At 40.1% G+C, this 26,624-nt stretch overlaps 1 protein-coding gene across 4 annotated transcripts in view; it reads left to right on the forward strand.

Moving 5' to 3' along the window:
* LOC136776622 (uncharacterized) overlaps positions 1-26,624 on the forward strand; it is a 43,787-nt gene that overhangs the window by 5,964 nt on the left and 11,199 nt on the right. The window contains exons 2-16 of one of the 4 annotated variants that reach the window (XM_066732298.1): positions 2,077-2,522; positions 10,213-10,520; positions 14,451-14,878; positions 15,392-15,739; positions 16,166-16,313; positions 16,630-16,996; positions 17,570-17,581; positions 18,532-18,892; positions 19,008-19,028; positions 19,604-19,828; positions 19,957-20,159; positions 20,254-20,614; positions 20,819-21,112; positions 21,810-22,110; positions 22,791-23,063. In XM_066732298.1, the coding sequence (XP_066588395.1) occupies positions 2,077-2,522; positions 10,213-10,520; positions 14,451-14,878; positions 15,392-15,739; positions 16,166-16,313; positions 16,630-16,996; positions 17,570-17,581; positions 18,532-18,892; positions 19,008-19,028; positions 19,604-19,828; positions 19,957-20,159; positions 20,254-20,614; positions 20,819-21,112; positions 21,810-22,110; positions 22,791-23,063 (4,096 nt within the window). Of the gene's footprint in view, positions 1-2,076; positions 2,523-10,212; positions 10,521-14,450; positions 14,879-15,391; positions 15,740-16,165; positions 16,314-16,629; positions 16,997-17,569; positions 17,582-18,531; positions 18,893-19,007; positions 19,029-19,603; positions 19,829-19,956; positions 20,160-20,253; positions 20,615-20,818; positions 21,113-21,809; positions 22,111-22,790; positions 23,064-26,624 lie in introns of those variants that run through there. The other 3 variants (XM_066732301.1, XM_066732302.1, XM_066732300.1) reach the window with 3 other exon arrangements.

The following is a 26,624-nucleotide window of genomic DNA, read 5'->3' on the forward strand; positions in this document are numbered from 1 at the left end:
CTTTAACTTGGCTCGGTGCAGAGCTATTATAAATTAACGGTACTGAAGGGTTGCGATCCTTATTTCAAGCATCTTCCCTATATAAGTATCAACCAGCAATGGCTGACGAATTTTTCCAAAGAAACTTCTTCTAATTGATAATAATGCAATATTACTCTCTATTGTGCGAGACAAAAAGACTTACTTGCGTTGGCAGTGACGATTCGTCGAGATGGGTCGGTCGGGACTATTTCACTGCTATACTACTGTAGAATTTTCCACTCCATTTAATTCACGCATAGCAGGGACACTCGGAGCAGAAACCTACAGGACAAAATTCTATTAAAGAGCTACACGAGAATATAGTGTAAAGAGGACTATAGTTTTTTATGGACGTCGATACGATGGTGGGCTAGCTGCTATGATATTTCACTTTTATTATTGACGTGTCAAAGATGCTTCGTGAAATCATTAAACAATTGAATTGCTTCGATTCGATGGTTAGCATCCACCGTAAAGCAGTGTGTATCGAGCAATGACTTTATACCGCATATTGTTAGCAAACTTATTCGATAGTAAAATAGTAATTTACGATGCATTGGAGTTGTCGGAATTATTCAGGAATTTATGATGAAATCACTTTGGACTATACATTTCCCCGAACGCGCACGCTACACTCTGTACCATTATGGTAGCATTGCCTTACAAACACTCAATAAATAAATAATCAAGCCTCGTTTATCATCCCTTATCTCAATTGATCGATGAACATTGTACAACACTGCGAATTTCCAGTAATTCTCTACCGAGAGGTCGGAGAGTCGAAGGATCCAAACGTCTGACGTTTATGATACGAGAAAGAATATTATTTGTCGCACAGTGAAAACACAGCAAAAAAATATCGTATATCGAATTAATTTGTAGCTCGAGGAGAAAAGGTACGATCAACACTCCGAAGAGCAATCGAGAAACGTATAACTCGAGTGGATGGTTTACTCGTGTCATACAGCAGGATCAGAGTCATTTATTCGTCTCAAGCTGAATCTCTTAACCGAGCTCTAAACGCTTATTAATCCTGTCCCACGTGTCATTCAAGCATAGCCGTTTAAGCACTTATAGTTTCGACGAACGTAGGCTCTCGTGCCAAATTGCTATGAATTTATGATTTCAACGGCTCTCCAGGATTGCCAGTATGTATTCCCATCGTTCTCTTTCACGAGGACCGTATATGCATATATATATAGTATATCACATCCTTTGTACTCGTGAATTTAGCGAGTGTACGTGCAATCCACACTGCTGGACACTCTCTCTCTCTCTCTATCTCTCTCTGGTGCGGGAGACTCTCCAAATTTGCAAGAATGACCCACCTCATAAATGACCATAATTGAATACAAAGCTATTATGCATGAGGGAAAAAACTCGCATTTGGAGCCATTCTTTAATTAACCCCTCGGCCTTACTCGCATAAGAGAAATTCGTTTCACATTCCGAAATGAAGAATTTTAGAACAATGAAAGTTTTCTTCTCTTTTGTCAGGTTTAGAGACAAAAATAAAAGAAGTACACTATTATTGTTACTTTCCACCAATTGATTGTTTCCCTCCAGGTGGTATTTCTTAATAATAAGCATCTATTGTGCAATGACCTTACCATGAGTATATTTAGGATAATTGTAGATTATATCTGCTCTTCTACGTATGCACGAGTACTATATGAAAATTACATTACACAATTAAAAGTGTTTAAATGAAAGTTTGAGCACGCAGGTAGAATAGGAGGTTGTAAATGGATTAACCTCCCACAGCCAACCCTCCCTTTAGTAGAATCATAGCACACCTGGCTTAATCAGAGGGCTTACACCTATCCTCCTCCCTCCTCCAACTTGAAAATAATACACCCATCTTCCTCCATCCGAATTTAGCAGCTACTTTAAACTAAAATTCCTCGGGGCTGTTCGATAAAATATTGCTCTTATCGTCGACCCAAAATACATGCAGCAGTATTGGATAAAGCAATGATTCGACGAAATAGACGTTAATTTTATTTTGTCTTCTTCTTCGCCAGTCTGATCGATCATGTTTCAAAGCGGAAGTAGATGTATTCTTCGCAGGTGGACGTGTCGACGCAAGTGGACCTTCAGGGCGTCGGGGGCTCGCTCCAGCTGGATTGGGACCGTCGGAACACGCCTCTCTATTCGCGGGAGGACATAAAGGAGCAATATTGCATAACGAGCAGACAGCTGGACGCGGTGGAGAAGTCGGCCAGCGGTTTCTTCGGGTGTTTGTCGACGAGAGGACCGTCGCCCTGTAGCTCGACCAAAACTTCCATTCTCTCGGCCTGCGTGCGCAGTGCGCCCAGCGATGAGAACCTCTTCGATGCTCCCTTGCCTCGGCAGCCCCTTCAAATTATCCGGCAGCCCTATTCCAGCTACGCCGGCAGAGCTTTCTCCCGTTACGACTTTGATGATGACGAGGCTGACTGGATCGAAAATTCCTACATCAGGCGTCGACCCAAATCCTGTACCATCCCTGACCCCAAGAGGTATGTATTCTAGATATGTCTCTGTCTCTCTCTCCCTCTATACCACCTAATATATATCGTTCACGATTAGAAACGGTCGTACGTCCCTTCGTTTCATGTCTCTCGTTATTAATATACGACCATACCCCACCAGCACACCCAATAATCCCATAAAATACATTGACATCACAAACAGAACCATAAGCTAAATTAACTGTTTGCTTTATAGTACAGGTAGGTCACTTTTAGCGCGCGCGTGTGTGTGTGTGTGTGTGTGTGTGTGTGTGCTGCAGTAGTTTAAAAATATGCTCCTTTGCTGTATTCCTATACTCGTACATGCATACTCCTCTTTTTGTACCAGTGGAGAAATAGACCCCCCCCCCCCCTGCTCCTCGCGTTCTTTTATTCCCCTAATTGATTGCAACGTTTCCTGAAAGATTCATTTTACATAAGTAAAAGCCCATAAGTTAGGTCAAGCCCTTGTCTCTTCGGTGGTTTTCTTGCCAGCCAGTTGGCGCGCTTCATTTAAAATTTAATTTAGTCCTAGCGCTGCTTCCGGATTAATATTTAATTCTTGCAATTCCTCCTTTATTTAACTCTTTATCGTTTCCTTCGTAAAGTTAGCGCTGTTCCCGGCTAAGCAATGTTTTTACACGAAATGATAAAAGCTATTGCGAGCTGTTTCATTCAAACAACTTAAGATTGGCCAAGAAAATTTATGTGGCGGAACCTCGTTGTTTCCATTCAGCAGGTTCAACTCTAAAACTAATTAAACCTGTGGTACAGTTTTTTGACTTACTATTGTAATTAAACACTTAAACATCATTTGTGACGAATAAGAGGGATAACGATGCAATAGATGAAAATTTTTTCAATACTATAATATTATGTAAAAATTTTTCGACAGAAGACCTCTTCATCGTTAATAGCTAAAGTCTCGTCAAAGCCTTCTTTCAAGAGAAATGATTAACCGCGTGCCTTTTCTAAAATCTTATTGCAAAACAGGCTTTTGGCACAATTAAAGTTTCATAACAGTTGAAAATTAATTTCACCTTGTATAAATATTGTTTGAAAACCAATAAAAAACTTTTCCACTCTGTAGATACTCTCTTTCGTGATTAAATAATATATATAACTGATTCTAAAAAAGGATTCGCGCAATCTCTTTTCGACTCTTGAATTTTACACATTTTACTTATGATAAAACCTGATAAAATATCAGAGTTTCCTGCTTTAGTCGATAGCGAAACAAATGTGTTTTGAAATGTTTTTCAAAACAATGGATACGAAAGAGATTTTTATTAAAGGAATGATAGAACCAATAATAGAATTATATTCATATTAAAATCTGATATCATAGGTAGAGAAAAAAGAATGCATGCACTTTTTTCAATAAATGCCTTGCGGCCAATGCAATTTTATTCGCGTACATCATGCACAAGTCTGTGCGAAGTCTGAACACGTACTGCACTAATCCTCCATAAAGAACTTCACGAGCCCACCTGCATTTATCATTTACATTGTTTTGCTTTACCCGATACGCTTTTATCATTAAATGTTGCATTGATCTCAGTGCTCTGCTTCAGCATACCGATTTACAAATTCTTCTCATTCTTTTAACATTTGCGCAAATAAGTATCCTTATATATATGCTGTGTATTCTTATCAAAATATCAGCAGACAATATGCAGCTCTCTTGTAAAACATCAGTATTTCAATGCCAACGAGACGTTAATTATAACTTTTTTAACGAATACCGAGCCACGAGTTGTTTGCCTGTAGTATAAATGGCCGGATTATATAACAAATTAATCTGATAAATGGGGCAAACAATTTCTTCCAGCTTGACACTCGCTGCTACTCCTTAGCTACTTTTATCAGCAACCTGAGATTTAACCTTGTTTTAATAAACAAACAATCAAATCATTACGAAACCTATAACTTTTAAATCAATATACTCAGAGTATTATAAGCTTTCTATACTTTCTCCAGTAATTTATCGAAATAGTTCTTTTGAGTCTCGATTACTCTTAGTATCCTATATAAGTAGCTTTAACCATTTCAACCAGGTAAAAACGAATATAACATGGAACAGGAGGAAATTTGTTTATTTTTAAAAGATCAAAGCCTCTCTGTACCACTTACACTCCTGATTGGCATTTTTCTACCAACTTCTATTATTTCTTGCGGTCTCTGCCCCCCAAATGAGTGGGTGGTGTACTTGGTATGGCAATCCATTGTATGTGTGTGTATATGTCATGCGCAAAAAACGACCCTTTCCCAGGAACAAGTTAAGTTAATGCTTCACGAGACTCGCGAGGGACCAACAGCTCTCAGGGATACCCTTTTATGCATGCTAATAAACCCTCCTGGAAAAAAAGCCACCATTTCAAGGTCATTAGTGGATGCCTCATGACCCAAACTCCACCTGGGAAAAATTGAATACATTTCAGGAGAAATTTTACTCTATTTACGCCACGCACACAAGATGCTCAAGATCGTAGTGTGAAAAGCTATTTTTCTTCAAAAATTTAAAGAAACGAGAAATTATTTGGTTATTTTCTTTTTGCTTACACCCATTTACTCTCTCACACCGACATGTAATATAGTTGAGTATCTTTCCTAAAAAGCGTGGCAAAAATCCAACTAACAAGTGCGTTTGAAGTAATTTTCTTTAAAACGACAATTATTAGCAAGTTTATCCAGTAGCGATTTTTCTCCATTAATTCAAGCTTGGTTCAATCGTTGCGAGAAGTCCTATTTACATTTATTACAGATAAAAATGTCCGTTTATAAAATCCGCAGAAGCATTACATATATTTTATGGAAATGACATTGCTGTTAGAACAGGTAGAATTAAAGTGCTTTATGGAAAAAATACGTGCCTCTCTGCTATGTAATTATTATATTTACATCTACCGACTTTGATATAATAAAATTTTATGAAAAGTTCTTTGAACTGAAATGAGTTTCCTAGGTTTTTTTATTTTTACAGAAAAGAGAAAAAACTGACATTTCCTTACAGATTTTATATAATTTTCCCAAAAAATTGTTAAAATAGGCGAAGAAACGCAATCTCCGTTTTAACTTGTTGCATATTAAAAGCCTTCGTTTGGTGAAAATTCATGTGTAAGAGAGTGTTAAGAATTGCCAATTAAAACTTTAAATTTTCCAATCTGCTATTTCATTAAACTTCTTTAATATAACATTTCGTCAACTAGAAACTTTATTCGTTTTTGTACACGCTCCCATTGGCTTAATATTAATAATTGAAGGTGCTACATTTCTCATCCAATTCGTCGCGAGGTAAATTGTACGAGCGTTTGTATCTTGAGAACGCTTAGTTTCAATATGGTGAATAATACAATGGAGAGTTTACGCTTCTCGCAGCTACAAAATATATAAATATATACAATCAATAGTCGTTTGAACTGATTATGTACCGAAAGAACCATGTGTTTTTTCGTATATTAAAGGAGCCCTGCCGTTCTCTAAAAAGCAAATAAGCTGCGAGTAAATTAAACACAATTTAGCAAACTGTGTAAACTTGCTGCTTGAATGTCCTACGATCATTTATTTTCTTACTCGTATTTCTGCCTAACGAAGGCAACCTGGACACTCTCCAGATGAAACTTAATATACTTTCATTATATTTTCTATCCACTTACACACCATATTGTTCCACTCTCTCGTTTATATCCTATAAGAAATGATGTTTATGTACTTGAAATAAAGTGATCTCTTTCTGCCTTTGCTTCGCGCAGTCAAATAGAGTGACGTCTAAGTGGGAATGTGTAACTGTATACACAGACACATATACGAAAAGCTTGTACCCAAAATGACAAAAGGTAGAGATAGCTAAAGCTGCTATATTATGCATATGCAGTACTACACATTCTCACCTCTCTCGACGTCACTGTGTTGAATTGCACGAAGGGAATATATACGTGGACTATTTATTACGCTCATGATAGGCAATTCGCAACGAGCTTTTATAGAAAAGCCTTGCATAATCGATAATGATTCAAAAGAAACAATGTAAAAGTGCATGTAACGGTGATCGACCCATAGGATACGTAGGCATGCAATTTTGTTAGTTTTTCAAAAATACAATTTTATAAAAACATAGATAGTAGAGATTTTTATATTGTAATAAGAAATTGACAGAGAATGATTGAGAAATAAACAGATATATTTACATTTTACTACTACATAATTTATAGAAGGTTAAGGAAATTTTTTTAAAGAACAAGGAAGTATAATGCAATAAAAAGCTGCTTGTTCGTCGAGATAAAATGAATTCTACCTTAGGTGTAAGAGCAAGGCAAAGTTTACGCATAAATGTAAAAGTGTATATATATACACTAAATACACATTGCTGTCCGTGCAAAACTTGTTTGTACTTGACGTGAATTGCTTTTGGCAGAAATTTTGGGACGTGCGGAAGTAAGTTTAATTAACGGTATGATATTTAGGAAATGCTTAGTGCATCGTGCAATATAAACGTTATAATTTGTAGCGTAAACTTTGAAAGACTTTGACCGGACGACGCCGTGAAGTGGTATAATAGATAAACATGTATATATATGTGTGTATATAGGTAGGCAAGGTAGGCTGTGTGGGCTGGCGAAGCGCGTCATAACCGAAAATCTAGTACATAGGATCTCGGCACAGTTAATTCCAGACCGAGCCATAAATTAAGGCGCTGTCAATGAAGTACGTAATGTATTTTCGACATGAAACATGAGCCGGCTGGTCGAACCAAAGGACCAAGGTAGTACGTGTATCGACGGAAACGGGCCGAGCCACGAATTACCGCCATGCGGTACTCAACATTACTCGCATATCCACAGAGAAAGCATGTACTATAGCTATACCTCAATTATTCCATTCGGATTAGATTACACGCTAATACATGTTAAATTATTACACGGCTCTACGTACTGTTGCAACAATCTTATTTCAGCTTTACTCCTACCATCCTCGCTCTCTCTCTCTCTCTCTCTCATTCGCTGCTCCGTAAAATATTCATAAATTGCGAAGGGTCTATATCGAAAATTTCCTACATTCTCAAATAACCTTCGACTACGCGTCGTGCGAACAATTTCATTTTCTACGGTAGGGATAACAGAAAAATGTAATTTTTCTCGTTTCATATAGATATAGATTGAATAATTAGGCAGTTTATTGAATGGCTCAGGTTTTTATCTATAAAATATAATGTTTTTATTTACGAGAAGCGCTACAAGTTGCATATTAATTCAATTACTGGATTATATGTATTAGCTGCTCAACATATGACTTATTAATGCCTTCCCCAGAGTACGTGTTAAATTCTGCACTTGATAAAACCAATAATTGCTAATGCATGTGGAAATTTAATGATAGAACGTGATTACTAATTGCATCAATTGATTTAGAAGCCGTTCCGACAGAAAATACGCGTATTCTTTGATCCTGCTATATTACAATATGTCACGAATTTCTACTCGATTTCACGAGGATTCAGTAGAGTATCGTTAAAAAATTAACGCTTCAAATCGATTTTGATCGCCCATGGTATTGCATTTTTCAATGATTCTGGATAAAACATTAAGTCAGCTTTATCTATGGTGGTAAATAATTCATGAGAAGTATGCAACATATCCTATGGAGATTAGTGTTAAATTTGTTATGCAACACTATACTTAGTGCGATAAATATGCAAGAAATTTCATGAATAGTGATGTACCATTGAATGACGGACGGGTAGGCAGTTATAATCAATAATGTGACAATAATGCGGTCACTCGAATGGAAAGATAACGGGCGCTGCTTAATGTGAGAGGTCAATTCGATCAATGCATTTCCAGCAGACAGTCGAATCAGCTTCGTAGGATTCCTTGAAATTATGCTAATTCAAGATAAATTACCTCGTTTCTCGTATCAGCATATAACAGCCGAATTTTCTTCCAACGATGATCCTAGGCGATAAATTGCAGTATAACATTGGTTTTAGTTAAATATCTATGTAAAAATAAATTGTAGCAAATTTACAGGTTTGTTAGGAGAGCTCAGACGCGCACAATTTCGTAGCTTTTAAAAACCATTATCCTTGAAAATTTGCACCATTTCATTCATTTATGAAGAACGTATTTATCCAGATTTATGAGCTTTTGGTACGCGCAGAGAATTGCCTATATATAGGTATAACGTCATAATTTCTTTCATAGGGAATTGTTTAGGAGTTGGTACATGCATGGGGATTCCGGGACCAAGCGAGATTTACGAGACTCTGCCCTTTAAAATATATTCGTGTTATTCGAAAATCTGTCAGGTTTAGATCAATGAAAAATGCCGAGGGAGTGCAATCCGGTTATTTATCGGATGGAATAATTTTTCATGCCGGAGATTCGTATGAATTCCGGAAACCGTGAGTTATACGCCACTTTAAAACTAACGCCTAGTTTTTCAGTCATTTTTGAAATATCAAGCGTTAGCTGTTTGTTTCTCCGAACATAAACACATGCAGCAGGCCTTCCTTTAGTTTTCACCTTGGCGAATCTCCGATGGAAACAGTAAACACATCGAAAGCAGGACACAATTTTTTGCCCAGCCCGCACCAAAGCCGAAGCGTCTAGCGTGAATAATTCGTACACAGCAGACGACACAAAAAAAACACAATACACCGTACTCGAAACTCAATCCTTTAAAATCTAATTTATTAGCATCCAAAATACTATCGTTCCTTCGATTAAAGTGTAACGAGTGGAATGATACCAAACACGGCATAAATCGAATATTTTTTACTACGTGTAAAATATTGTCGTGTTTTACCTATATTAAAATTTTATTATCCCATTTATACCGTTATTACGTATCGTTCTACTCGTTACGTCACAAACGAAGCAATTATAATATTTTTATAACGATAATAAATGATATATTTGAAAAAGTAGAATTCTTCGTACTGTGTGTATTGTTTTGTTGCTTTCTTGCTCCGTCTACCGTACCCGGATTACTCATGGTCGAAGCTCGAGCTTGAAACGAGCTTAGCAAAAAAAGCAGCGGGGATGGCGTATAGTAAATTATCGAGAGAATTTCGTGGAAAAACATAAAATGTAGGGCTTATAATGTTTATTTATATATACAGCTAGAATAAGAATTTAGCATTAGTTTATTTTGCACGTGTTAAAGCTGAACTTGGCATAGACTCGCACCGATAGACCACGCGTCATGCGTTTCAATGCAAGCCACCGAAGGTTGCACCCAACAAGGATAGAGATACAGCAGGCATATAGCTGTGCAATGAATATATATCATTCTCACTCTCGTTCTCGCACCAACACACGCACATCGTCGAGGAAAGAAGGAAACAGTGGTCGAAATCACTCCCTCCCTCCTATAAGCAATATGCCAGCGATAAAAAGAGAAATATTTCCCCCAATGTATCTCTATCCTTCTCCAATGCAATCTTCGATGACTACCGTTAAACACGTGGCGTGGTTTATCTATACCACGCTACGAGTCATATATATACATTTAATTGTGGGATCGTGGGTGGATGCACGATAATGAAACAGCGCAACCCTCCAGCTTATCGAAATGACCTTGAAGCAAGAAGTGCGATAATGTTTTTTTGACAAGTCGAGAGGGTCAAGGTCATTTGATTTTTTATATGATGACGAGTGATTCGTCCATCGATTGGTATATATGGATTTTTGTCGGGAAGGTACACGTGGATGCCGGAAGACGAAGAGTCAACGAAACTGGAGGGTCCTCGACCGGTTCTGCCGCCGGTGATACCACCCCCTACGGGTCCGGGAGTGCAAGCACCCCCGAAGACGAAGCACGTCAGCTTCGCGAGGTCGCACACTTTAACGTCCTTCGATGTACCCAGAGGCCGAAGTCCTCCAAGAACGCACAATCAAGAACGTCTCATAGACTCTCAGCCAACCATGCAGAACGCCGCCATCTTGCCTTCGTCCATTCCGCTCATCCATCCTTATACCACTGCCGAACCACGCGTACTTGTCTTGGGTAAGTCTCATCTATCTCTCTTCTTCATTTATATCGAATCGTTCAGCTATACGTGTTACATGTATACTTACCATAAACATGCCAGAATATTCGAGCCACGTCCAAAACGTCTGCCTCATTTTACGTAATTCTTCGACTCATCTGCTCCCTGCGCTTCTCCCTCTCTCTTTCTTTTTTCTTTCTTTTCTTCACCTACACTCTGTTTGTCTCCATTCTCTCCACGATACCATTGCTTCATTTTCTTCCATTCCTAGCGTTCACTTTTGCATAGCCATGGTCGAAAATGTCGTGCTTTATTGCCTCTCTCTCTCTCTCTCTCTCTCTCTCTCTCTCTGGGTGGTGGTTACTCGAGTACCCACACTCCCGTTTCCCCCTTATTATTTCTCTAATTCTTCTTCCCCCTACCCTACACTCCTCTCACTCATTTCTCCCCCTCTTTCCACCATTTTCTTTATAATCTCCTTTTCATTTTATAATATTTTCTACATCCTGCAAAATTAAACATTTAAATCCTCTCTTTCCTGTTGCTACCGATGCACCCTCGCTTCCTCCCATCTCTCTTCATGCCCCAGGACTCCTTTTAATTCCCTCTCTCGACCTTTTATTCTCTATTTGCACCCGCTTCTACTTGACGTCCGAACCAACTTGTTTCTAAGTAACAAGACGGAGACACGGTGGCATTCGCGGACCACTCAAATGTGCCTACGGTTTACATGAAAAATTCATTTCGATTTGGAGAAAGAGCTTGGATAGTACGTTGAAACTGAAAGCCTATTCGTTTAGCCACCCACGCGTGAGATACGACCCTGTATACGTGCAGACCTTTTTCTTTCTTCCTTTTTTAATTGGAATGAATTTTTCAATTGGGCCTACCTGTTGCTACTCCAAAACGTATAACGTTCTACGAAAATCCGTTGTGTGCACAAGTCCAATTAAAGGACAAGGGCTTCGTATAAATAAATCCGTACAGTCAAGGCGCGAGCCATCGTCGAATCTTTATTTATCCAGAAGTTTCCTTTTCGATAAGGTATCACGCCCCACTCGACTCGACGGAAAGCTCTTGATTCCAGTTCTTATCGTTAAATCGAACTCGTCTCGTTCTTAGCCAGTTTTCCATTTTATTTGCCTCGCTCCTTTTTTTGCCTCGACGGATACAAGGAAACCCGACGGGAGAACCATCCAAATGCATCTATGTAATATACATGTAACACACACAGTTCTTTCAAATAATACATTCTCTCAATTGCAGAATCCACCCACGAGAATAGGCTCCCAAGTTGGATGTTCAGATTCACAGAGTGATTCAGTCCCAAAATTTAACCGTGCTATTTTCTCGCCGCCCTTGTATCGTACAGTCGATTGTAAAAGTTTCACTAAAATTTATCTCCTATTCCTATTCGGATTCTTACATCCCTCCTCCTTCTCTTCCAGGTTTACCTGACCTCTTCTTCGAATCCTCCACTGGAATCCTTACATTCAAGATGATTTATCTCCTTATCCTCACTGTTCATTTATCTCCGTAACATTGCCGATTGTAAAACTTTCCGATAACCTCTCTCTCTCTCTCTCTCTCTCCCTCCATTCGTCTACAAACAATCTTCCTTACTCCCTCCGCGCCTCCCCCTTTAACGGAGCAGACCTCTGCTTACCAAAAACTTGTGATTAACACTTTGTTTTTCTTTTGCGCATGGTAATTTGAGTAAACAAAGTTTTAATGTTGTTAACTCGGGAATCGCGCGATATTTTATTTAATTTATCGTCCGCCTGTCCAGCTATATTACTTATTTATCTTTATTTGGTCGCGTGTTTCGCTCCATGCTCGTTTTAGATAAGCTCTTTTCACATTTCTCCATTCTTTTCTCTCATGTTCACCCATTTCTATTTCCTATATCTAAAGCTCTGATTTTGAGATAAATCTAACGGGTGCGATTTAATCGAGCTTAAAATACTTTACCTTGCTCCCTATGATTAATGAATCAAAAAATGCTGAGAGAGAGAGAGAGAGCAATATTTTTTAAAAACGATCATTCATTTACCCTAGCTGGCTTTCAAATTGCTTCCAGTTTATTCCCTGACCATAATCGTCGTGTAACGGAAGTTACACGTTTGTTAGGGCCATTTCGTGGCTGATTAGCATCTTTTAGCCATCTGTTAAGTGTTTGTGTTTATATGTGCGCTTTAAATCTAATGCATTATTTGTCACTGCGCATAACTTGCCCATGAACCAAACTGTTGACACGGAACCTCCATTAATACGAGCGAAATCATTGTATAATGCAAATGACACGTTTCTGGGTCCACTCGATGGTCGTTTATTAGCATCTTCCAGAATTTAAGTCCCGTTACGCAATGTTTATCCGTTAACCTTGCAATATGGAAATATCACAAGGAGATTCTTGAAATTTCTGTAGAATATGCTATGCTTCGCGAATACCTGCAGAATATTCTATGCTGATTCTGTGTTACGTAGCTTCGGTTTATCCTCTCATCTTCGTGTAAAGCCCCGCGTCCTCGTTTCACATAAATTACCTTTCGCTTATTCACACTGCTACCTAAATCAGTTTGAACCAGGGTAACAACCAGACGTTACATCCATTAAGTAACTCAACAATTTAAACTAGAATATATTTACAATAGGAATTTTTAGAAATAACAATTGGTGTGCAGTTTGCGTGACGCGAGTCGGTGCTCTTTAGTCGGAAAATTAATTAAAATCCAGCAGACGGATGAAAATACTTTATTTCCCATCTACGAAACGTAGCGTTATAAATCGCGCTGCTAGATAATGCTCCCACGACTCAAGTGTAGTGCTATAACGAAACAGAGGCCCGACTGCAATGCCTTATTTCGAAGGGGATGTTTTTTTAGGCAGAAAATAAATGTTGAATTAGCAGCGCGCGATATACTGCAAGAAACGCGTGCTGCATGGACTAATAGCTGATACGAGTAAATGGAACTTTGGAAAGTTGAGCCTTAATGGTCGTACTTACGAAATTGGGTTATGAAGAGGTATACCGTAGCAGCTAGCTATATGCCAGGCTAGAAGCAAGCAAGCACATTCCAGTGTCCAGGGCCTCTAACTAGAAAGACTGTGTACGACCCTCTGCGTGTTAGGAGCAGCTACCACTTTGAAAAGTTGCTCGTTAACGATGTAGACTTATTTATGAAATTGGATAATGAAAAGTTGATCGAGCAACAGATACGATCGAGGATTAAACGAGGAACGGAAGAGGTATAAGTTTCGTCTCTGCCTCTGCCGGAGCTAATGATTCCTCGTACATATATATATGTGTAATATCTCGAAGAGCTTCCAACTTACTTCCGGTACTAGCTCGCGATTGGCTCATATCGGTAAATGATTTGCTGCCGTATAGGCTCTGCCTCTGCCAAGTGGAAGCTAATATTAAAACTTGTCGAGGGACATATGCTACTGCAAGCGACACGTGCACCCGCGATAATTCACTATTTGAATTGTCAGTCTGCACCGGGTGAGTCTATAACGAGGAGAGACGAATTAGCCGAATGAGAGCTCCAATATTTGTCGTGGCTAATAGCAGTAGCCTTCGGTCTATTTATAATTCATTCAAACCGATTAATGCCTCGCCTAATAAGGCGGTTATCGAATGTATAAGTGAATTTGCCCGCACGCTCGGCTACAGTCCCAAACGAAACAGCCCATTTCCTTGCAAAGACTCAAATTTAATCGCAATCCGCACGATACTCAATTATTTGACCTAATAATTAGCCGACGCGTAATCAAAGCGAAATCATTAATTACCTGCTCCTTCGTTATAACATGTTATGCACGCGAATGATCAAACGCAAGGTACAGACTTTCCCTTGGAATTGTCGCCATTTATCAGCTGTAGCGATAACGATCGATGGATTAATCGTTGAGAATACTAATGAGATAATTGCTTCGTTCTGCAGAGAAAGGACCTAAGCGTGGTGCTATGAAGACTCAAGCGACGCAGACGGAGATTCCAGCCCAATTCCGGGGTCGTATACCCCCGGTGACCTTGAGCCCAAGGACGATTCATCGAGTTAAGATGGTGTCGCAGGGGGCGCAAACCAATGGCTTCGTCAACGGTCGGAAGCTGACCAAGAGTTATTCCGAAGCTGGTCAACTCGGGACGCCCCTCGGTGGTGGTAGTGCCGCTGCTTCTGGCGGGGCCAGTATACAATCCAAGGAAGATTTGCACGAGCATCACGAGCCTCTTCATAGAACTCAGAGCGAGGAGCCCCCGAGGTCGCCCTTCATGGTCGATACTCCGCCCTCTCGCACACCGACCTCCGCAAGTCCATCAGTTAGGAGGGCCGCGCTACCAAATGGGGAGGTTCTTCCTACCATTACTCTTGTAAGTATATATATATATATATATATATACTATCAGTGTACCATTGATAGCTCCCTTGTTGCATTCCTCCTAGCATCGCGTCTCTTTTTCTCTCGGACATCAGGACGTTGATCGTTAACCCTATAAATCCAATACCGTTGTGATCATTTCCCCCACAATTTAAACCATGGTTACGGTTGAAAAACATATACGAACGTACAGTTTTATTCAGTGTTTACAGTCTCTGCTTTATTCAATTTAATGCTCATACCTATAGAGCTGTAATTAGTTATGCTTATATATATATAGTTCTCCGTGTGCTACAGGATATCAAATATTGCAGGCAATATACATTGTCTTTACTTTGTAACGTTATATTAACTGTAATTATGGCTAATGACGTAACGAATCAATTAAATGGCGGTGGATATAACAAATAGTGGTATTAATAATAACGGTGTTGGGTGTATAGGAATTTATAGTTAAAAATTTATACGAGATATTTGTAATATTTAAATGACGATAATATTTCAGCCAAGCGACGTACAAAAGTCCATCGATTTGGATGACCAGGAGATCTTTATAGATTTCAAGCCAGCGCCCGTCTCGCCAGATGCCCGAGCCCTTCTCAGCAGAATGTCCCACAGAATGTTGTCGCCTTATCGAAGATTGGTATCGCTGCAGAAAACATTATCGGACGGTGAGATTCGCGTTGAGAGACGAGAGCTGGTTGGGGAAACCGGTGAACCCAGCTACCCCCACACCTGCAGGAGGAATCATCAGGATCCTTGGGGAAGGACTGTTGGGGCGTCCGTCCAATTTTCCTCAACTCCCGAGGATCTCTCCCTACTTAGAGCCGTATCACCTCACGAGGATCAGGAGGTATGGCTAACCATTCTCTCTTTTGTACAAACCAAAGGAATTCGATAGAATGGAAAATTGTAGAAAGCATCACCACATACAAAAAACCACGTATATACATTCTCAAAGATGGCCCGTTCGGCAAATATTCCTCTCATTGGATAAACAGAATAAATATGATATGTTGAATAATACACCGAGCTATCGAGAGATATATAGGGAGAGAGAGAGAAAGAGTCCCTCTTCAATACACAATATATATGCCATGTGAAAATATAGCTCATTGCGAGAATTCATTCCCATCCATACAGTATATACACTCGACATAAAACAACAACGCACAATTTCAAACTTCCCTGCGAAATAAGTGAATTGTGCGGTTATGGGAGTAAGCGGGGATAACATTGTTTACCGAACATGAGAAAATAAGGTTATTTGTCGTTTTAGGAGTTCCACGAAAACCTCATTAGACGCGGTCTGTTTCGAAAAAGAAGCGTTTCCCTCGAAGACTGCGTTCAAGGTCCAGCTTCCGGCGATTTTATGCTCCTCAGGTCTCTTCCTACCTCACCAACTTCACCTACTGCTTCAGCAGCAGGTACATAAATGCATTTCCACAACGTCACTCGGACACTTGAAAATTCAAGCAAATATTTAGTCTCTTTCAAAGGAAACACACTCGTAAAAATCTAACGTATGTTACAATTTTACAAGCTTTCTAGAAATTCAATTTATCCTTTGGAAAAATTCTCTCTAGTCGAGTATTTTCATTTGTCCGTGCATGGAGTCGATTATATACTATCTAGTCCTAAAGGAAAGCTCGATAATTAAGTGGCAAAATTAATCGACGAATGGATAATTGTTGAATTTGGAAATGTGCGATTATGGAAAATGGCAAATTGATTGATTCGCAGTGGCAAAAAGTCCAAAGAGCGATTCGTCGCAAAGGTTTTTGAGAGCCGATCAGATGTGTTTGCCTGGAATTGGAATTTCAACAACGGTCACCTCACCATTCGCGTCAAGCGATTCATTAACGAACGACGCCACTCGAGATCACAGTGACGGCATTTGGAACGAGTCGCAGGCGACTGTTCTCCAGGTGGACACTCTGGCACTCCTGACGCCGTCCTCCAGGAGGAGGCATCTTCTGCTCCTGCAGCACCAGCAACGATCATCCATGGACACGGAAGCCTTGGACGTAGAGGACGAGCTCGATATCTCGTCCCCTAGCCCCAGAATTCGACTGGAAGTTGCCACCCCTGTTCAGCCCTTTCTACACAGGTAACACAACACCTCGGAAATATTATTCTTTATACCTATATACAATCCTCGTAAACCATTTCGCGCAGCTCATTAGTTTCAATTACCACGCAATCCCTTTATCGAATTTTTTTCTTCAAATAACGGTAAACACAGTTAACCATCGAGTCAAACGTTTTAATCGGATTTTAAAGAGAATTCTGTTTTCGGTGAAACAATTTGTGCTTCAATCTTTTTCAAACTATCCCTTAATTAAATACTTGGAGCTGAGCTTTATCTGCATTTAAATTGGATTTTTAACCAAGCGAAGTAGCTGAATAAAATTTTAGTTTTTCGCAAAATCATTAATTATCTGATTTTTTGCTGGTTTAAACTCGGGTTGAAGCACTGTCAAATATATGCGATATCTATATACATGTAAATTTACGTTTTACCAAAGAGCAGCTGTGTACTGCGTATAGATGGTTGCTTCTTCTTCTGCTCCTTTTTTTTAATCATCTCATATTTAACTAATGAAACACACCCATTTTTTCTAATATTATACTCGCAGTAAAGAGAAACTAATGTTGAAAAATGTTTTGTGCAAACAATGAGATATGCGCAATTGTACGTCAGTCTAAGTATTCAATGCCCGTTTATAACTAAATGTATTGCGTGTTATACCTAAATCTGATCATTCGGTATAATATATAATCGCACGGTAGCATCATTTACCCATGCATGAGTAATAGCTGTGTCAAAGTTGGATATTTCAAAGTTTAGAAAATCATTTTTACCTGATTTTCAACAGTAGACTCGTTGATTGAAGTGAGCAGGCCTTTTAACCTTTTTCCATAATAATTCAATCCACTTTCAACCCGTAACTATTTTTAGGCGCAGCCGCAAGAGCTTGAGTAATGTGCGCGTGTATTCATGTAGAAATTTTAATATACTTAAAAGGGGAATTAGCTCCCAAAAGTTTTCATCCCTCCAATTTAACCTTCATGACCAATTAACATTTCCAATCTTGTCGGAGGAAGTCTTAGCTATGATATTTTCACAGTAAAATTACCACTAGAGAGCATCCTTATTTTATTGTTACTTCCAAATGTCATACATTTTCATGTGTAAATTTACATAAAAACCCTCCTTCTCTCGTACCACAAGTAACGCTTTAAAATCGCTCCAGTTAACAAATTAAGTTTGAAAAGACAAGGTTTATAATATATCGCCCATTGTTTCCTATATACCCTTGTTTATATTTTAATCCTTCACGGTGCATTCTGATTTCTTTTCCGTGCCCCAAAATTCTGTCTATATATAGTGCCTGATCGTACATTTAAAAATGTGGTACAAGGACGATTCGCAATTTAATCAAAGCTTAACGTTTCTTCTGGTATACACACTGGTTTCTCTGTTCGTCGACGCGAGAAGAGCAAAAAGAAAAGGGGGAGAAACGTTTAAGCGTTATGAGAGTCGTGCAGAGATATCAGCGGTGCCATTGTGTACCAGATAGAAATAGCAATAATCGTGGTATAGGAAGAAAATGTAATGCTGGTACCAATTGGTTTTCGCAGTCTCGACACGTCCATTTTACCGAGCAACGGTAGAGCAAGAAGCGGTTTCCGGCGAACGAGCCCGGCTCCTTTGTCCCAGCCGCAGTCACAATCGTCGAGCGAATTCGGGCTGAGCCTAGCAAGAACGGATTCGGGTGGTCGAACCAACACCGACCTGTCCGAGACCTCGACGACCGAAGACTACGTCACTGCCAACACCTCTACGGAGACAGGGACCACCACTGGCACCTCCGCTACAACCAGTTCCTGGTCGAAGCAGCCACAAACCTCAAGTATAGCACCAGCATCCACCACCGCCACTGCCGCTGATGGCAGCTCCTTCGAAAGTGCCAGCTCCATTTACAGTTTGGCGAGAAGCGAGGTAAAGAAACCCCATTCAAATACTCCATGTGCCATGCCCTTATACAGACTCTCTTAGAAATTGATTTTCAAAGAAGCTAACGTAGAATCTGGGTTCTACTTTTATCCGAACTTAGATGTGGGAATACTTTTATAAGGCGAGTATTGCTACCAAGACTGCAGATTTTAATTAATAAAATTAACCACTCGCGCTTCACACTTTAATCCTCGCACATTTCGATTCAAGCAAGTATATTAGTGTACTGGTGTATCACGTGTGAATCAACTGCCGATGAAAAGTCATACTTTCGTGTTTTAAAGCGAGTGGTTGAGTTTCAGTAGAGGATATATATCTGTGGAAATTCTATTCAGATAGCGATCTGTGTCACTTGATTAATTCTCACTGTTCACACTATTGTTTAGCACTAATGATATATTTATTCTTATACTGTATCTTCACCATTATGTGTCCTATTTGTACCTATATACTGTTGTAAGATGATCGTTAGATCGACGTTTTAGAGCTAAAGGGTAAGTTTTATTAATTAACGAGTGGGTTGTTCTATTAATATTTTATCATCTGCATCTCGTAGATATAATTGTGATGATCATATATTATAGAGAAATCTGCAGTCTATCGAATATCTCATTTTTCTATATCTCTTAGAAATATAAATATACGAAGGGACGAGGGTTGAAGATCCTATTGAAATAATAATTTGGTCATCCGTAGGCGGTGATCGAAGAACCAGTTACCCCTCCACCGATCCTGGAGGAGGTGGAAGGTCCGTTTGCAATAGAAGCACCTCCTTCGCCATTGAGATCAACTAGCAGTAGTAGTTCCGGTAGCTATGATCTCAAAGACGCTATAACCGAACCCATTCAGGATCTTCATCAAACTGTTCCCCAAGAGTTTCCTCAGAGTGGCCACGTATCGGAGGGTGAAATTGATCGTGATGTTAGTACAATGCTAGATCCATCTTAGTTTGTGCCAAAACCCAACACCTCTATATACTAACACGTAATATCTATTCGTTAAAAATATATTTTGCGTCTCTCGTTCTTTTTGTTCTCGATCAATATTAGGACGGTCATCGGTCGTCGTCGGGTGGATACGCAGAATCTCCCCCTGATCCCCGAATCTGGACCGAGGAGGAACGTCGGAGAAGGAAAAAGGCTTTCACTCTGGACTTTACGGGCGATGGCAGCGGAACTGAACACGACCGAATTGTTGAATCATTGTATCCAGAAAATGTGGACGTCAGTCCAACGCCGAGTCACCGTCACAGGTTCTAATTTATCGGATAATTTTTCATCCTCATTGTCTCTACGACGTTCGATAAAATGTAACGTTTCTATATCGTTTGTGCTCCTTCTCTACAGATCAAGAGGGAAGAGTACGGCCGCTAGAAGTCCTCATAGGAATAACAGGAAGCGGGAAATTACCCAACAGCAGCAGCAGCAACAGCAAATACCACTGCAGCAAAGTCAGCAGCAGCAACAGCTGCAGCAACAGCAACTTCTCAGGAGTCCTCAGAAGGACGATTGGAGATTGGATCAGATGGACGATGCTACCCATCCACCAACATCCGATGATTCCAGCTGTAGTCATCATTATCACATGTACCATCATCATCATCATCACCACGTAAGGGAAGGTACCGAGGGTAGACATCGGAGGACCAGGGAAAGTCCTAGAAGAAAAACCGGAAGTCACATTTCCGCCAGAAGAAGAAGCAGCGAGGTAGAATTAAGACATTATTCTTATCAATCTTAGATCATATTTAAGCACGTTACCGTTTGTATTATACAATTTAAGTGTTTCTATTCTGTTTAATATGATATCCATCTTACCGAATAAAAATAAGCAACTTTTAATGGCTCGTAATTCGACCAAGGTTCGATAATAAACGAAAAAATTGGATTGATCGTTGTGCCTCTATCGCAGGACAAAATTGCTGCCTTGACCGGAAGTCTACCACGCAGGAGATCACGCGCGGCTGAGGAAATTTTGTGCTCGAGACTGAGTCCTGGAAACCGTTATCAACGGAGTCCCGGTCACAACGGGCATTCTGCCATGGCAATCGATCAAAGCCCGGAAGCCCGTTTAAAAGCAGTTTCGGCAGAATCCCTGAGATCCGTTAGTCCCGGAAGCGACAGCGTTTTCTACAGTGAAGGTGCTGACCAATCCATTGCTATCGCTGCCTTGGACGCTCCCCATTGTCATCATTGTGGCAGAGAGGTGAGCCCCTACATCATTTAGCTTGCCAAGCTCACACACACACACACACACACAGCAAAGCTAAATCTGATTTTCCTCTCGGCCATGTACCACCAATGCTATAAAGCTTATTACCATAAAGGATTGAACAGGCGCGAACGATTAATTAATTAACTTCTTAGATTATACCGTTACACTAGCCATTATAATATAACTATCCACCTTTTTCTTTTATTATCAAATTGACCAAAAAAATATAACACGCGTATAACAGTACCATTGTATTATTATTTTCATGGTTTTTGATTAAACCTTGGTAGAAAATTTTTCTTATATATTAACTTACGTGAGATATATAAATCATACACTGTGAAAAGGACATCGCTTTGGAGTTTGATAAAAGGAATCGGTGAATGAAATCGCGATGGAGTATATATATAAGTAGAGTCTTTCGATTGAATGGGAAACCGTATATAGAATTTATATGATCGGGAGGAGACACACGCACGTATGGATTTCTCTTAGTTGGCCAAAATCTGTTCTTCTTTTCACATTTCAATTTTCTGCGTTCTCCGTGCGTCTGCTGCTTTGTGATTGGAGGGTTCGTGCGCGTCAATAAGAAACGATTATTCTCTCCTCTCTCTCTCTCGCTCTCGCTCTCTCTTTCTCTCTCTCTCTCTCTCTATCGCATCTGTCCTCGTATGCTTCGAACCCCGAGGTGTCGGAAGAGATCGTTCGACCGCCGGCAGGTTTCGCGGATTCACCGGAAGGTCACAGGACGACCCCGAAGCAGCACACCACCACGGGTCACCGCCTCTACAAAAAGTTCGAGAAGAGATACCGGTCGGAGGATCGGGGCGATCGAAGACATCGGCGGAGCAGCTATGGACGATCGGACGTTCGTGCCAAATCGGAGGAGAGAGCTGCGTCCAGACCACCCAGCAGAGGATCCATCGACGATACCGGAAGGAGACGTCTCCTCGTTAGAAGCACCGACGCTAGCATGGAAATCCTTACAGGTACAAACCTTCGATCATCCTTCTCCTCATTTTTTTAATAAATAATATACCATTTCGCTTCGCACATTATTCATCTCTATTTTTTTTTTCTTCAGGTACTTACGATTCGTTCAAGTTTCACAGTAATAGAAAACAATTAAGCTTCCTTTCCTGAATTTCGTAAAGGGACATTATTATTTTCTCTCAATTTCATCATTTACCTCTTAATAATCTGCTGTGTAAAAATACCATAGAAATTGTTGTTTCGGTCTGCCGCATCAACTTTATATGGAAAAACTTTGTTTTGCAGTGATTTTCTATCAACTTTTATTAGTCTGCTACTTTCCAATCCTATTATCCCTTGGAAAATATTCCAAGGAGTTTGTTGAAAATTCAGTTATGTATATGTAGGCATCACTAGAGTTTTTATGAACAGAAGACATCAAAGTATCCGTCATTGAGGAAAATTAAACTGTCAATCATTAGATACAGGAGGGGAAAGATAGTTGGCAGGTTTTAATGGTTTGGAGGTAATTAAGTTTATCGATTCGGCATTAAAAAAGATAAAAAAAAATGAAAAAAATAACTTGCACAGTAGATGTTATTACAAAAGTGGTGGTAATTTTTGAGAAAGAAATATATGTATGTAGATTTTAAAGAGAATCGAGGTAGCTGTTTTTACGAGTTGGTTTTTATGACAGGTCGGGAGGACGAGGATGCTTACATCGAACCTTACACCAGTGGAGAGTGGATTTACATCGGTGAGCTGGAGGAGAGTCACGTGTGGAGGAGACCGGATAGCAGGGGAAGCGAGGAGGACATCGCAGAAAGTGTCTATAAAGAACGACGAGGCTCCCAGGAATCGACGGAGAGCGAAAGGAACTTTCGAAAAAAATATCAAGCTGCCACGCACAGGATGGTTCATCGAAAGAGCAGCGGCGAAATGTACAAGCGATTACAGGCGAAAAATTTTGGTCAGTCCTTTTTTATTCTTCCGTTCATATCTCTAGTGCAATAATTTACGCGGTATATCCGGTATATAAAGTTCTAAAGCAAGTTTTAATCCTTTGCACTCTCCGTTGTCCCCTCTCAGGGGACACAATGTTCCCCCCGTGTGAAAACAGCGGAGTGCAAAGGGTTAATTTTTCGTTCTATCGTCACGAGTACCAATAAACCGCTTGATCTCTTTATTTCCACGAAAAGTTGAATCACCGAACGCTTATTCTATTTTAATCGCTCGCTATATGAATTTTGCAATCGATTATATTCCCAAATTAATCTCTAAACGCATAATAAAGTAAGCAAAAGTATCGTATCATGGCTACGTGTTTGCGTGTGTGTGCTCCTAAATGAAATTTTAATTGGAATCGAGTTAATTTCTGACTGTGTTTATGTGACTACCAAGTTAAATATTGAAATAGCAAATGACAAATAGAAATATCCTGGCGTCATAGGGGCAAATAAGTTAGTTGCTTTGAAATAGAAATTTATGCATGAACTTTGTCGCGATGCATTAAACTCGCAGGTTGCACTGCCTATTCCTGCGGGCTACCAGCCACACTTTGGATTACCTACATTTTATTGCACAAAACTGCAAAGTGAAAATTTCTGTCTAGCAAATGCCTCCGACCCGAGTAATTTGACCGAGCAGAGTAATTGGGAATGGTGCTACTTTCGATTTTAGTAGTAAATTTCACTTGCCAAGCCTCGTTATAACTATTTATTAATTCAACAATCTTTAACCGTTAATTATATCTTTCAATGTTAAATATCGATTGAATTTAAAATGAGCCGGTTTACCGTGGCATTATTTATAGTTTACCCGCACGTTCGTGCTGCTTGTTTTTATTTTTTATTGATTTTTATAATAGAAGCAATATTACAAGAAAAAGTTGATATATCGTTAAATAATAAGTTATTTTCAATCGTCATTTAGAAATTAAGCGTATATTAAAGAAATATCCGTTTAATTGGAAGAAGGCGGCAATCGGAGAGTCATCCCGACAGTAGAGACCTAATTAGATATCTATATCCATGGTTGACCTTGAGCAAGATAGCTGATCGAAGGTCACCTTATTTTTACGACTACGAGAGAACGTTCTTTCATTCGCGCATACACGCACTCGCACGGGCAAATATACTCTAGCTCTTTCTCTCTCACAAGAAATTCTCCTCGATACAAAAACAAATGTTTGACATTCTTGCGTCAGTTGGACGATATAACCTAGTCGAACAGTCGTGGGAAATAACACTTTTGCGACGAGAACATCGCTCTTATAAATTATGCAGAGCGACGAATATTTCAGCTAGAGTTATTCAATTTTTAAATAATACTCTCGAGGCTGTAGTAGTACCACATACCACGTTCCCTGGGCTAAAGTTAGAAGAACGCAATGTGCACAATCGCGCAGCCGAATAAGAGAGAACGAGCGAATTATAGAATTAGCGGGACGGAATGTAGGTTATTGTCGAAAATAGAAGAAACAAAGTTTACGTTTCACGTACGGACCACCCTATGGCCACCCGGACCTCTATATACCTCTACCGCTAAATTAGATCACTTTCTTTGATACCGATTTAACGAACTCTCGTGCCATTTGGTTATCGCAGAGATAGAGAGGAAATTATGTGAAGAGTATTATAAAAGTAGGAAGAATAAGTGGTTAATTGTACAAAAAGAAACGTGCTATTAATGAGGTTGCGGGAGGAAGGGGGAGGGGACTTTGTGTGTGTGTGTGTGTGTGTGTGTGTTGGGGAGGGTGAAATAGAAAAAGGTTATAAAAGAGACGGGAAATGTTTTCATGCGAAAGAGACAGCGTGGAAAAAGAAAGAAAATTAATGAGGAACCGCGGAGCGTATAATCGGACGGAGTTATCGTTGATTATGACCACTTGGGACTCCCAGCTATCGTATTTCTCGACGTTTTTAGCGATGGATTAGTGGAAGAGGCATTCGATGACGTCTCCGGGTAAAAAGCGGGAAGAAAAAGGAGAAGAGAGCGATAAAAAGAGAGAGCCAAGAGATTGGACGGGATGGTTGGTGTGCGGTGGTGGTGGGGCTATAGACCGTTCTTCCCGATTCTTTAAATAAGCTTCGCGTAATACTTGGCGCTCTAAAATTAGGTCTGCCGGCGGGCAGAACGGGACCGCTCACGAGAGAGTCTCGCGCATCTAATACAAGGGAAGACCGAGCGAGGAATTTGTGGAAATGAGAAAGATGCTAGAGTCGTCTGGCCCTAATCATCTTTCTCTCGTCATAAGAAGCTATAGTGTACCGAATTAATTCACCAAGTTTTCTCGTATGACATAACGCACGCCTACGCGACGCTACCAAAATTATTTTCAGGCCTTTCTTCTTCCCTGCAGATTGATCGCAGTAGCTCATCCCGAGCCTGGCCGTTTTGCTATATGGATCGAGGAACCAGTAGATTTCAGCAAATCTCTCGAAACATCTCTGCGGCTGTTTCGCTCGCTTTACAGGTGTTCGCTCGATCGACCGTGTTATTCGAGCAGCTCCTTTGCCAAGCTGTACTCGATAAATTCGCAAAGACTCGTCGCCACCAATAAAGCAATTTCTCCGGTCCCTTATATATATATATATATATATATATATATATATATTGACCTTGGCGAAACGTCAGCTGTACACGGAGAATATTTCTAAAGGGCTCTTCAAGGTAGCTTTGAGAAGTATCGAAAATGAGATTGGAAAGGGTCCTCTTGCGCGCGAATGCATCTACTCGGCAGTTCCGAGATGGTCGTCGATTCGCCGATGGGACGCATGGTGAATGTATCAAGCGTGAACGTTGACGCGACCTTTCGCGTCCCAAAGGCGCTACTTATGCCGTTCCGAGAAGATGCAAATTTCATTAGTCACTCGTTCCCTCGCTCGTCATTAGTTTCTCAATCAATCAGCTTCATTAGCCAAGCTTCTCAAAGCGTTCTTGCGCAGGCTCCTTTCTCGGAAGAGCCGCATCATCTTAGCAACGTGTGTCCAACGCGTCACCTACGTACTTATAATTAATTTCTAGGCCAGCAAAGTCGATCATTCGATCCCTGCGCGATTATCTGGCTGAACCGCGTCCCGCAGTCTTTATACACGATCACACACAGCCTCTTTGTTTCTCGGGAAAAATTCACCGCGTCATCCAGCGAAGGACTGTTTAATCGCCGCTCTCTTCCTCCTCCTCCTTCATCGCACCCACTTGTTTACCAAGAAACTACCCTGTTCAACTGTCGTACGCTTCTTATTATTATTATGCCAGCATCTTTCTCAAGCTCCGAATAAAACTATCGATTCAACGTGCGTGGCTCAATCTCCGAATTCTTCTCCAAAGATTTTAATTATTATTGCAATAATTTTCGCCAAACGAGTAATTTCCCTATTAGGCGAGTCACGTGACTCGAAGGCATGCCTCTCCACACATTGGTTGCTGCGTTTGCACAAGATTACCCAGGGCTAATGAAATATCTTCGCAAATTGATTATTTCCGGTTCCGACTGTTTATTTGATGGCAAAGCGAAGTTGCATTAGCG

The sequence above is a fragment of the Prorops nasuta genome, unplaced genomic scaffold (assembly GCF_024137725.1).
Source record: "Prorops nasuta isolate Cenicafe-Biocafe unplaced genomic scaffold, Cenicafe_Pnas_1.2 PNAS00010, whole genome shotgun sequence".
NCBI classification, from domain to species: domain Eukaryota; kingdom Metazoa; phylum Arthropoda; class Insecta; order Hymenoptera; family Bethylidae; genus Prorops; species Prorops nasuta.